Source organism: Anguilla rostrata, chromosome 3 (assembly GCF_018555375.3).
Source record: "Anguilla rostrata isolate EN2019 chromosome 3, ASM1855537v3, whole genome shotgun sequence".
Classification (NCBI taxonomy): domain Eukaryota; kingdom Metazoa; phylum Chordata; class Actinopteri; order Anguilliformes; family Anguillidae; genus Anguilla; species Anguilla rostrata.
The window spans coordinates 17,664,908-17,678,943 of NC_057935.1; the positions used below are offsets into that span (position 1 = coordinate 17,664,908).

At 41.9% G+C, this 14,036-nt stretch overlaps 2 protein-coding genes across 4 annotated transcripts in view; one reads left to right on the forward strand and one right to left on the reverse strand.

Moving 5' to 3' along the window:
• The window catches only part of col4a1 (collagen, type IV, alpha 1), a 52,436-nt gene extending 45,673 nt beyond the window's left edge, over positions 1–6,763 (reverse strand). Inside the window, 1 exon segment of the mRNA XM_064326554.1 lies at positions 6,530–6,763. Within this exon segment, the coding sequence (XP_064182624.1) occupies positions 6,530–6,598 (69 nt within the window). The 5' untranslated portion in view covers positions 6,599–6,763.
• A 78-nt stretch (positions 6,764–6,841) lies between these two features.
• The window catches only part of col4a2 (collagen, type IV, alpha 2), a 65,087-nt gene continuing 57,892 nt past the window's right edge, over positions 6,842–14,036 (forward strand). For 2 of the 3 annotated variants that reach the window (XM_064326550.1, XM_064326552.1), the window contains exons 1-3: positions 6,842–7,070; positions 7,374–7,493; positions 7,598–7,667. In XM_064326550.1, coding sequence (XP_064182620.1) covers positions 7,426–7,493; positions 7,598–7,667 — 138 coding nt within the window. In that variant the 5' untranslated portion in view covers positions 6,842–7,070; positions 7,374–7,425. The remainder of the gene's footprint in view (positions 7,071–7,373; positions 7,494–7,597; positions 7,668–14,036) is intronic. The other variant, XM_064326551.1, reaches the window with a different exon arrangement.

The window sequence follows — 14,036 nt, forward strand, 5'->3', positions numbered from 1 at the left end:
CAAATAATTGCTAAATGTGAATGTTCAGGCAAGAAAAATAACAAAAGAAAGGGTTTAAAACTTTACTATAAGGAAAATGTTTTTGCAAAATGTAGTTTGCAGCAGTTTGACACTTTGTATCTACAGAGATAACCCACTATGACATGCAATAAGTGAACATATACATTTAATGTAGAGAACTATTGAATCATTTGACTAGGTTCCTACAGGAGGTAAAACTCAAACGTCTGCAGAGCTCCCTAGAAGGAAAACATCAGACATGTAGGCACCACAAACAGACTTCAACTGGTTTTATAATTTTATACATATTATGAAAGGTCATTGTTTTTTGCTCTCCTTTTTTTACCCTTTAGAGTAAAAATGCCACACAGGAACTTTCTTGTTCTATTATCGCCATGGCAACAGTTAACAACATTTCAAGCTGTTTTAGAAAAGGGTTCCAAAATGGAACTGATATAAACATCCGCTGTCTGGTACACAGAAAGTCAGCGTAATAACGACCTCCCCGTGTCTTCACACACCACACATACCCTGCCGTGTGGGGAAAGATCCTTTCTGACATGCAAAAGAATGGATCGTTCCAAGCTACCCTCCGATCTGTGCTAGTGCTGGACTGCTCACGGCTGATGGTGCGAGGTGTGAGGTGTGCGCCTTTGATTTATGAGTGAGACCAATGAATCGGCTACGCATATCGCCCTGGCACCAGCGTACATTCAGACGTGAGGGACACTCGAGTTAGGTGAGTATTAACGGCAGCTGATCATCTGCCCCACTTGTGTGGAAATCACTGACAAAGAGGCAACTGCCCCCCCATCCACACACACACACACACACACACAGACAGACACCACTACCCCCTCAGGTGAATTAAGCATGTAGTCACACTGTGTGTGGGCAGAGAAGGGCACTAAAAGTCTTGTTCACGCTGGATTAACCCACCCCCTCCCTTCCCCCCTGAGGGTCAACCCAAACCCCAATGCTGGTACTCCCCCCGACCATGGTCCTGTCATCCACTGGTCCGGGGGAACCCCCTACCCACCCACCCGGGGCACTGTATGAAATTAAGACAGGATCCGAGACAGCTTGTTGGTGGAGGTCAGGGTTCGGGGCGAGGGAAAGGGTGGAACATGACACTGTCCCACTCAACCCCCCCATCCCCCACCCCCCAGATAATGGGGTGGAAAGGGCATGCTGGGGTGGAACTATGCCAATTCAAATGTCTAAATGTCTAGAGACAGCATTCCACAGAACCTTCCCAGGAACGGCGTGGTCCAGTTCCAAACAGTTTGACGAAGTAGGACTGGAGCCGGAAGGCACGTCCTGCACTTTCTGCTCTCTGTAAACAGTCAGGATGTCGTAAGGTCCCGTCTCCCATCAGCCATCCCTTGAGCGAGGGAATCTAAATTAGACCCAGAACTAGGTCAAACTGAACTTGTGCAGAGATGAAGAAGAGGAAGTGAGGGGTGAGGAGTGTAAAGCTGATCTGATAGAAGCTCTGTAAGGCACTCCGTAAGGCTCAATGCCCTATCAACTATAGTTCCAGTGCATGGATAGGATCCAGAATATGGTATCAAATCCTAAGCATGCTACTTCTGAATGGGGCCTACAGCCCTGGCAAGCAATGCAAAGTTGGCTCTGGCATCATCCTGGGATGGAAATTTCAGTTGGCTGGGATGGCAGTCACCAGTTGCACACCGGCCAGCACCACTGCATACCAGTGACCCCTGTTGGTCAATCGAGCACTTGCATGCCTGCATGTTCCCCTTATGTCTATGAAATCCTGACTTGTGGACACCAATGCAATCAGAAGTACCTGGTGCATTTGTTACTGATGTTTAAACACACAGACAAAAAAATATTTTTTACTATTACATTACATTACAGGCATTTAGCAAACACTCTTATCCAGAGCATCTTACACAACTTTTACATAGCATTTACATTGCATTCATTTATACAGCAGGATATACTGTATACTGAAGCACTGAAGGTTAAGTACCTTGCTGAAGGGTACAACGGCAGTGTTCTGCCAGGGGAATCGACCCTGTGACCTTGAGGTTACATGACCAGTTCCTTACCCATTATACTACACTGCCGCCTGCATTCATTATAGTCCATGTTCTCTCTCTCTCTCTCTCTCTCTCTCTCTCTATAATTATACATGATTTATGTTTTTATAGCCCTCCCGATCTGTCCATCTCTCTCTTGGTGACACCATGGGAGGACACACATGATAAGGCCCATCTGCTTCATCTCTCTACTCTGGGGAGCTCCACACTGCTGCTGTTGCTGAGGGAGGTCGGGGGGTTCTACTGAAAGATATTGTGATGTTCCAGGGGGATTTGGTAGTGTGGGAGGTTTCAGTCACCAGTTAGCAAATAGCATGAATAAAGGAAAATTACATATAAATGAGGGCCTCAAGATCAATAAATTACATTTCACAACTGAGTCAAGGGAAATTGTGAAAAAGCATTTAGCAAAGCACAACACAGAGAAATGTCCTTTTCAGTAATTAATAATGAAAATAATAACAAAAATACATTAATACTATTTTGACTATCGCCATTACTTGAGGTTACCCAGCTGGCATTCCTCAATAAAAACACTGATATGCACAATCAATTTTAAATATGATGACAGAAATCTTATGGCCCTTCATTTTTCAGCCTGAAACTTGTTTGTAATTTGAACTAGGAATTTCCGTGCTCTAGAATGTGACCCCGGACACAGAGGCTGAAAGCGGGGTTGGACGGATGAATACCGTACTGGGTGGCAATCCTATCCACCCTACCACTGGGGGGCCCATGGGCTGAAATTATGTGCGATATGAGATCAAACCGGACAGCGGAGGCACACTGACAGGCCAGAGATGCTATCGCTGCAGACATCACAGGGAAAGCTTCAGGTCTACAGCGGTCGGGGACAGTGAGGCGACATTGCAAAGGACACAAAGCTACTACTACAGAAAAACATCAAGGAGAGGCCAATGGTGATATATTCATTTTCTCTCTGAGCGAACAAACCTTGAGGATACTGTAACAGGTAATATAGGTAACCAGGTTTAAGGTTGGTAACAGCAAGGGTGGAAAGATTGTAAGGTCATCAAACAAATACAAATGACAATAATTCCAAGAAATGATACCCTCCCATTTGCAATTCCGTCAATTATGGACATCACCTATCGCCCCAAATCCCATTACAATTTTAAGTGTTGTAAATTTTAGTAATAAAAACAAATCACGCACGTTTATTTGACTGGTAAGAAAAGGCCAAAGTTTCTGCACAGCAGATGTCTATCTCAGGTTTCAAAAATGTAATGCCTGATAGACAGGCATTTGCAGCTGTGCTGGTGAGGTCATTCTCCTCGCCTGACTGTACCTGCCAGGGTCATGTTTGTTTTCTCTTTTGTTGCAATGTGAGCCAAATTTGGGAATTGCTAATGGTCACCATCAGCCTCGTAGCTGCCTTGAACATGAGGCCCTACAGAGATACAGCTGTCCCTGGCTACTGTGTTACACGCCTGACAGATGTTCTCAATGACTTGAAACCACAGCCACTAATTACATTGGAAGTTCTCTGCAGTGATATCACAGTCTTTACCTTTTGTCTCCCTGACAACAAATTATCCAGTGAATTGTTGGAACACCACATAAACAGTTACCTGAAAATTCCGTGCCCTGGTGCATTTGATTGTTTTGGGTCTAAATCATTCCGTTACAACATGCATCAGATTACCAGCCCAATCTAATTGAGTTTGCCATTGTTGGCCACCAGCCCAGTACTGCATCCACACAGATGCATATTAACTACTTTTTTACATTTAAAAGCTTCCTGCTGCATCTATTGTTGCAGAATACAATGTATGCAAAAAATAATTAATGCAAGGTTGTTTGTGTAATTCCACTGGACTTTTTTTAGAAAATGAATAAAACATAAACTCTCCTATTGAAAATTTGAGTGGGAGCGGGTAAATAACTTTAAAGTTTCTGTGTTTAAACAATAGTAACTGGCAATTATTCCAGTCTGTGTGGATCATGTCTCCCGGCTCTGTTTCCCAGGTGAACTTGCAGAGTTCATGTTTTGAACTTTTTCTTCAGTTACTATTTTTGTAGGGAAAAGAACTCACCATGATTCAGTTAGGTGTCGAACACTGCTAGCATCTGTAGCTGAAATTTAAGTTCGTTCTGAGACTCCCTTAACTGCTAAATCACAGAACGTGGAAGCTTTTTGTCATGTGAGCAAAGTTTCCCGAGGTCCATATCTAAAAAACTTCACAACAATCATGCTTCATGTACCAATTATGACATGACAAATGTGCCACAATCAAAACTTCCATAAAATACACAAAAGTTCCAGCAAAGCAAGAGAGGAGGCTAACAACAGTCAGCACATTTACATATAAGGACACATGAAGAGGTGTTTCTGTGAGCCTGATCGCCAATCAAAAGCACTTAGTTTCCACTCCTTCAGAGAAGAAATAGATAGAACACTGGCTGACATACAGAGGGAAGCAGAGAATACACCTAAGTTTCTGGTGTACAGAGGCATAGACGCCTGCACAATCTTGTGAAGTGATGGCTCAAAAGGTCAGAGCTTACCCCTGGATTCTGCCCCACGAAGGGCAGCACAAGTACTCCCTCGCAGGGCAATCGCTAAAACCATCTAAGGGCTGTTATCCCCAATCCATCACCCTGACAGTGAGCACCGGGAGGGAGGTACTGACAATGGTGCTTTTTGACAAGGGTTTGAACCCACAACCTTCAGGTGCCATGGCAGGGGCTGTGACCACAACATCATGACCTCTGAAGAAAATTAACTACGCATAAAATAATTTTGCCTATTAAATATATTCAGGCAGACCCAGGCATGCTACAAATTTTAAAATTATTATATTGTAATTGCATCCTGCTTCAGCTTCCTCGTATTTTAAAATGAGAACTATTGCAGTCTGGAAAACACAATCTACCTTTTAGTGTACAATGTCAAAAATCTGGCCACCCAATTTTGCGGAATGCTTCCAACTGTGGAGGGATGGTGGAGGATTCGCAAGAGGGGGGGGCAGGTAGCTTAGTAGGAGAATGTCAGTTGTCATCCAGCAAGGGAAGGAAGGAGGTTTCCTGGCATGACAGACAAATTACTCTACCGATTACATTCTGCTGAAGTCTTGAGCCCTGTGAATCTAATCTGTCTCACCAGGGAACACCATTTTTTGTGCACTTGATTTTTGCGATTTCTCCACAGGGGGCAGCAGTACAGTCCATTTATCAGCACTGATGCTCTCAAAGAAGGAGAACTTGTCATCACAAGTAAAGAAAGAATCTAGGATTCAGGAACAAAGGGGTTAACACAGAATTTGGTATCTTTATCACGGAATGAAAGTCTTGAACATTCCGGGGTGTACACTCACCCTTCAAGAGGGGGTAACTGAGTGCCCCTGCTCTGTTTTAAGGAACTGTAACATATTGATGACGAAAGCCCAGTTATGCCTGTGGGATAGTACACACACAACACAGATTCCCATTGGGCAAAACCCCAAGAATGCCCAGAACCTTTAACTGGGATGGCAAGTGACAGAGTTGGCACTGGTTTACTAACACCACACTGCTCCGAGAACAGTGGGAAAGGACCCAACTCCAGCAACGCCAACCAATTAAGAGACTCAGTTTCCAATGCAAAGTTGAAGCCACTCTCAGAAACAACTGGTCATGTGTTAAGTCACAATTTGCTGAAGATGTTTTTATTTTCCTAGTAGTCTGCACATTCACTGACAATAACTGATCAACTCCAGGGCACCCATCAAAAAGTTCTTTGTCATGTTGCTTCTCTTTACCAAAAGCATTCCCACACATTGCATAAATTTAATGTTGTTTATACATCATATTTGTTTGTAAGAAAACTTCCTGAGAAGTGGACAATAAAGTCCAGTCTAATCTAATCTCAGATACAATACAGTAGCACTCAATGAGTAGGCTACTTCCCCTCCAAACTCACAAGAACGAGACAGTCGTAACTGTAATTGATTGGTTGTTTTAAGATAAGTGGTAGAGCAATAGAGTTAATTTGGTTTCAAGTATAGATTTCCAACCTTAAAAAGGACACTGGAAAAACTTAAATCTACCTTTAAAGATGTTAAATTGTAACGTATAGTGAGTAATTATTTTTACTTATCCTGTGCTAGGAGCTGGTCACCCAGTTACCATTCCAGCATTTGTCAGAAAGTTTCAAACTCTGAGAAGAGTTTGGAAACGATAACTTGATACGTGCATTACAATCTCTTTGGCTTAAATATACCTCAGAAAAATTTGGAAATATACGTATTCTGTCGCAACAGCCGAGAAAACGTCGTTCTAAATAACTGAATCATGTACACTTGTTATGTAAACTGTGCGTAACTGCAGTTCTCACTCAATTCAAATTTTGCAGATTACTTCATAACTAATGTGCCTTCTACAAAAAAAGTTTGAATATAACAAAGACCCAGACCCTATATGATATCAAAATAAGAGTAAATCTTGATAGAAGTACTCACCTCAGCCCTTGTCCACTCCACACCAGAGTAGATGATCGCTAGGAACAAGGCGCAGCTAGTCAACAGCATCGTGCTGGAGCTCGGTGAAATCTATTTACGATGCACCTATGTCCAGCAAGGACACTGTTGACCGGCTTCTTCTAGTCTCAACTGTCTATATATTTGTTTGCTCAGAGCTTGTAACCTGCGTTTGACAGCATCTTTGCTTTCTCTGCAGCGTTGTGCGTTTCTGTCCAAAGTAACTTCTTCTTGTGGTTTCCACCCCACCCCTTGTTAACATGCATTAGCCATGACCACCCTCATTCTGTATACGGACACAAACCCTATCTAACAAAAAGGCACTTGCAATTCTTGTGTGTTGCTGGAGAACTTCTTCCTCGGCTTTGAACGACTTTCGGCTCGTTTAGTCGTAAATGTGATTTTTTTTCCACATCGGAGACTTTAAGGAGAACTGCCTTGCGTCTGGCTAAATAGCGGCGCGTGCCAGTAGAAACGGTAGCAATTTACCTGAATACAAGACAGCGGTGAGCGTGCATGTGATGTAAGTGTTTTTTTGTTTTGTTTTGTTTTAGTTAACTGATCGAACCTCTAAATATGTCCATTTCACGAGAAGCAAAGAAGTTATTAAACACGTTGTTTGAGCGCATTACTGTATCCTAATAGATTACGCATACGGAAATAAGTGAGATGCTAAACTTTAATGCAAATCGTAGACCAATCAATTCAGGCATCTGCTTTTCCCGAACAGCACCGTAGATTAAAATATATACTCAGTAATTATATTTAATCGCACTGGGTCATACACTATGTGTGTTTAACTGTATGTGTGAAATGTCTTCTCTAGGTAAGTATGTATTAGCAAGGAGACCGCGTTGGATGAAGAAGTAGACACGGGGATGAAATCTGAAGTACGGATGGACGGGGCCATGCAGGTTCGACGCAGGATAGAATTTAAAAGTTTAAGGTAAGTAAATTAGACATTCTACTGCTAGTCGCGTTCTGTGATTGTGCCATTTTAGAACACACTCATTCCAATCACGTATTAACGACTGCTGTTTCATTTTAAAGGTTTTCGCTTAACACGCTGACAACTTTGTGCCTAATAATCCTCGTTCTTCTGACGACCGAAGTTCAAGCCGTAAGTGATTTTTTCTCTTTTTTAACATTATCGGATTGTTTTCAGTTATTGGTGATTGTTTTCAGTTATCTCGTTTTACTGAGATTTTACTGACACGTGGCCAAATTACAGTATATTAAGTAGTCAATAAAACATGTAAAAGTTATAATAGTCCATATTTGTATCTTTATTTATTTTTATTTTTCCATAGATTGCGTTGTTGCCGTTCTCGTTGTTAGTGTTAATCAGTTTAACCACCAGGGTCCAGGTTGAAACTATCGGTTTATTCCTTTGACTTGACCGGTACTTCTCTCTAGGGGTTTCGTCATACTTGTTCCTGGTTATGGTTATACACTTTGTTGTACGTCGCTCTGGATAAGAGCGTCTGCCAAATGCCTGTAATGTAATGTAATGTAATGTATTTGTTAATTCACATGTAAATCTTTGTCTGACTGCAAAGTTTACTCTGAGAAGTGGGCGTGGCGTGCGTAACGCTGTAGTGCCAGATTGTGCGCAGCATGGCTCAGTTGGACTAACCCGTGGGTACCAAATTAAATTCCTAGAGATTTTATTTATTGATTTACTTATTTGGTTACAGATTCTTTCCCTTGGTTTAATTGAACAGGTGTGACCGTAGCTGTGGTTTATATACACTTAATAACATATTGTTATTTGAATACATGCTGTTATTGACGTAAAATAAAAGCGAATATTATATTGAATTGACTGATACAGTTTGAGAATATTACAGTCTGGTATCGTTTTATATGATTTGTTATATGTAGACATGTTGGGGGTTGTAAAAGGGTTTGTAAATGGCCCTTTTCCCCTCTGTTGTGCTGTTTAAGTTTTCTGGAGTCAGGTGGCATGTTGAGAAGCTGCTGAAGATTAGTCAGAAGAGCTGTAAGTTAGTGGGTTTGCCCTTGTGATTAAAAGGTAACAAAATTCAGTCTTTCTTATTTGAGGTTCTGCTTGAGTGTACAGTGGTTAAGGGAGTAAATATGAAAACCATTTTCTTAGAATGTCAATTGGATGTACTGAGGTGGTACAGAGCCGATATTTTGTATGTTAGGTTTTTGCACGCAGTTGCAGAGAGGACGGTGGAACTCCTAACCGAGCAAAGTAGGCCAGCAACGAGCAGGCAGGAAGCATAACACAATTCACAGATTCAATTAAATTAAAGCCCCAGGCCAGTTAAAGGAAGAACACAATGATTTTAGTCATTAAACTGAATACAGGCAACATTGACTCAAGAAACAGTTCTTATTTTCAGTACTGTATGTGCACCACATTCTTAGTTTGGAATCTGACTTTTAGTTTGAAAGTAGCCACAGACTGATATTCTTCTGCTTTCACTAGCTTTCCAAGGAAATCTCAGATTCAGTTTCTCATTCCGGCCGGATCTGGAGCTCTACAGATGATAGCCAGATAGTGTTGGGATTCCACAGGCAACAGGTGGTACACCTCTGCAGAAATATTACGCTTTTTTGTAAATATTTGACCCTATGTGCCGACTGTTCAGGTCCACTGAAAAAAGATCCTTATCTGCAGAAACACTCCAGAGTCCAGACCCCAAAAGACAAAAGTCATTGTGACATATATTATTGCAGGTTTCATGAAGACCAACCCGTCTACTGACCATAAAGAATGGATCCAAAGATGTTAGTTTATTGTGGTGATGCATTTCTACCACTAGCCTTTTACAAATATATCAAACAGTTTGTGTGTGTAATGAAGAATATTTTAGATATTTAGAGAGGTTCATGATGACCAGCTGCCATTACAATAACTAGTATAGGGCCATTCAGTATTTTATCATAAAATAATATATATATATATATATATATATATATATATATATATATATATATATATATATATGTGTATGTATGTATGTATATATATATATATATATATGATTGGTCTTTCAACTATTACTTGTGATTAGGTGAGTCATGAAAAAAGTTAAAATGATGCCCACCTAGGTTTCAGAGAGAAATTACGGAAATGTTTTTTCTTATTTTTCTCAGCGTGTGAACTATGCCCACCTCCCATAATTCTGATGGAACATTCACCGACAGCAATCTTCCTCTTTCCTACAGTGACAGGAAGCTGTGTTTGCTTTGCTGTGAAGTGAACATAGGAAACCCATTATGGGCACCCTTAATGCGCTACAGTTTCAAAGCAATTACCTGGAGGAAGGGAACTGTCCAGAAAAAATCAAAGTCAAAAAATGTTTTTTAAGTTTAATAACTGTTGCAGGATGATTGACCCAGAATGAGAATGTGTCCCTGAGAGCTCTATTTTCAAAACTTCCACATTAAAATACTGTAGGTTTTTCAGACTTTATCTTTTCTAAAAACAGTATATTGATATGCTGCGTACAAGTGAGCAAAAACTCAATTAGAGAGCGGGAAAAGGGTTCTTTGTTTTGTTTTTTATCAGATTTTTTTAAGGCCCTGATGAAAAGCTTGTGACTTTACTGAAGTCCTCTGTGCATGCATTGTGCTTATGTAGACCTCTGTAAGTAGAAACAAACATCCTCAATGCAACTTTAATGGCACTTTGTATGTCTGAATGGTTGGTTCAAGCAATAAGTTTATGTTTCTGGATACTTGGGGTTCCATGTCAATTTTGAGATCACTGAAATTATCAAAAGGGTTCTAAAAGAATTTCAAATTGTATTTTTAGATTGACTGAAAGTGAGATTTTTTTGGATGTCTGGGTGGCTCATCCTGCTAAGGCATTGGATGGCAATTTGTGGACAGACCCCATGGTCTGGTATGAAATTCTGACCATGGCAGAACCAACTGTGTCTGAAGAGTCAGAACACAACTGGATTCCTCATGTCAATATCCTTTGTGTCATTAGACAAGGATGCCTTTGCTGATTGGGTGGCTGCAGTCCGCCTGTCCCAGCCGCACAATGAGTGCAGTTCTCAGACACAAAGTCCATGCAGCTGAGATAAAGCACAGATCAGGCAAAGAGGTGGCCAGCAGCACATATTAGAGGATGATAGGATGATCCTCTATAGGAAACTGGTTGTAGAGAAGCAAGAGTTTCCGTGGATGGGCCTGAGCAGGACCTGGACCTGTCAAAGTGGAACTATTACCAACAGTAACTGAATACTTGTCCAAAGCCATAATGTGGCCACATTGCTGTCCTTCAAAGAAAGATTATTTTCATAGCATCTGAGAACAGGGTCTTATAACCATAGTAGACATGAGTTTAACTGATATACGGGTGTATTTTTCCATAGAGAGCTGTGGTGCATGGAATAGTTTATCAGGTCATGTAGTAGGATTAGAGTCCCTTGGGGTGTTCAAGATCTGACTTGACACAGTGCTGGATACTTTAGACAAAAAAAGCAAAATTACAAGCCCTAGATGGCCTAAATGGCTATTCTTAACCATAAAATGTGTTAATGTCCTTGTTTTTATTCAGAAATCCCCAGTGGTCTAAATGCAAGAATTCCAGCATTGTCATTATTCCTATGTTTTCTTGTTTGATTTCAAGATTCAGTGGAGTTGTCGTTCATCCGTGTAATTTTCCTAACAGTGCCTGCTTTCAGCACGCGCAGTTAAGTTTAGCCACCGTTATAATGCACAGACACGGCTGAAGTGATATTCTGCAGGACTTGGTCCTGTGCCTGCCGTTTCGATGGAACGCGGAGCTTGAGAATGGCGTGCGATGCAGTGGCATGCATTAACGCTGTTTCGGCACATTAAGAGGCTGTGCAAACTGCTGTAGTTTCAAACTTGGTGCTTGCCCTCACTCACGGTTTTGTAATTGATTCCACATACTAACCGAAGACATGGATTCCATTGACAATGGAAGAAGTCACCCACTTCCGCAGGACCTACTGATGTCTCCTTTGTCGGGGAGGGCATCTGGCTTTGGGGAGTGGGGTGTGGATAGGCGGAATGGAGTATGGATAGAGGGAATGGGGTATGGATGGGGGAAATTAATGTTTTATGTCAACAGAACACAAATCCCTTCTGGGAGCTTGCATTGGGAATATGTTACAAAAAGGGTTTTGTCACAAGAAATGCATAAATAGACACTGTTGGCAAAGATACACAGTTTGATGGGAAAAGCCTTCAGTTCACTGAAGCGTGTGGGCGTCGTAGAGTGTTTACAGAGCTTTAGCGTTAACCAAACAGAGCACAACAGTACAGGGCTCTGATACATGCTTTTATGATACTTTCCCCTGAAGGCATTAGGCATTCATTATGCTTAAATCAAAGAGAATTTAAAAAAAGAAGAGAAATGCAAGTCAGAGATCAAGAAAGAGAGAACACTCATGAAAAATAGCCTTTCTCTTTGATGTTTATCTGCACTGCAAGCAATCTGACCAGAAAAGTTTTATTTAAAAAAAAGATTCAAATAAAAAATGTGTTTATGGGGGGAAATGGGCCTGCGGAGATTCTGCGGGCCGTGGCGATAAAGGGCGTGACGGTGGTTCTCCGCGGTTTTGGGAGCGGTGAGGTGTGTGCCAGGCAGCAGTCCCGCACGTGAGAGCCCGCGGGTGCCCCCTCCCCTCCCTGAGAGTCGGTGGCTGAGTGAAGATGTCTGCCAGTGATAAGGTCTCCTCCCCCGGCAGCAGGAAAGAGCCGCTTCATCCTCGCCAAACCTCCGGCAATAAAGGTACAACAATTGGGGGAAGGCCCTATTGTGCTCGCTGATTTGGGAAATGGGAAATGGAATGGAGTTCAGATGAAGAATCCATGTGTGGAGGCATTCTGAGTTAGTGAGTCAGCTTGTCCCATTCTCTAACTTGGTCAGTTCTGCATTACCTTGCCAAAATGGGCCTTCCTATTTGGCGTATGTTATTTTGCCCAAATGGGCTAGGTTATATCGCCCATGCCAACAATTAAGCGCTAAGCATGATTTCAGGGGTTGTGAAGTGTAAAATCTGGACAGTACTATTTAAGATGTGTAATACCATGCACTAGTACCATTTTGCAAATTAGAACTTAATGGCCATGTCATGCAAGGAAAGATCTGTAGTACCATATAGTTGTTACATAGAACTTCAGGGTCATATAGTGAAAGGTAATGTCTAGAGTTTCATGCAGGCTTTAGTTAGAAATGCATGGTTTTTGCAAGTATGATTTGCTAATATAATTCTAATTTAAGATTTCCAAGGCCATGCAGATGTCCCTCATACTGAAAGTGTCTGTCTAATGTGGAAAACAGGCGACTACACACCCCAGACTTTCACATTCACACATCTCCCCTTGCAGCAGGAAGCCTGACCAATGGAAACAAAGACTGCCCTGTGTTTCATGTTTAGTTTAACATTGTTGTTCTGTGGTACTTTCCATAAAACGAGGCCTTCTGGGAAGGCCTGGCTTTTTAGTGTGGACTTATTATTTCCTCAGTGACAGTCCAGAACCTCAGTGCTTAAAAAAGGAAATTAAATTGATCAATTTCATTTTGACTGTTGCTTTGAATCCTTTGTGGTTTTATGCATTCAGGGCTGCTCTGAATTTTTTATGGTGAATCCTCATTGACTGAAATATTGTGCCTACTGTGTGTACTTACTGTAGGTACTGTGTGAATGTATTTGCTTCCTTTCAGAGGTCCATTTTTAATATCAGAAACATCTGAAAACATTATATAAAAATACTACTGATGAGGATTCAGTGTTGTGTTTTTGTGAAGCAACTTGATTGGTAGCTAGCTACTGAATTGATTCAGAGCAAGGACTCTATCTCTCTTTGCCAATCCTCTGTATTTTGGAAGGTATCATTCACCCGCCCCCATCGTCCTACGCTCCCTCCCTGATCTGGGACAGGGCCCCTCCCTATGTCTATGCATTGGGACCTACTAAACTGGTGAGACAATCTACCCCGTCTCAAGGTATAGAAGAAAAGACACCCACTGTACCTTGACCTCACTCCCACCTCCATGCTCCCCCCACCCCCACCTCTCTCCCCAAGAGGCTGCAGTAAATCGGGCGAAGGTCTGCAGGGAATGCCGTCACTTCTGAGAAACAGCCAGAGGAGTTTTGTGCAAATCAGTAATCTGCAAAAATGCCATTATAAGTCGAGCGCAAAAAAAGCCCCCGGGGAGTGCTGGGAATGGCCAGACTGCGGGTCATTTCCCCAGGACCGTGCTACTTCAGTTGGCCTTGGAGCAGGGGCTTGTCTGTCGACCCTGTGTCACAGAGGGGGGATGAGAAGCAGGTGAAACTTAAGGAGTGCCACATGGACTGGCATCATAAGGCAAGATTAATATCTGTATTTGCAGGGAGGGGGGTTCTTTTCCCCCACCCATCTCTCTCCTTTGTCTTCAGTCTGAGGGTTTAAACATCTGTCTGTCAAACATCCCTGTGAAACAATACTGAATAATTTAATCAGTGCTTTTTATGTGAAAATAGGCCAG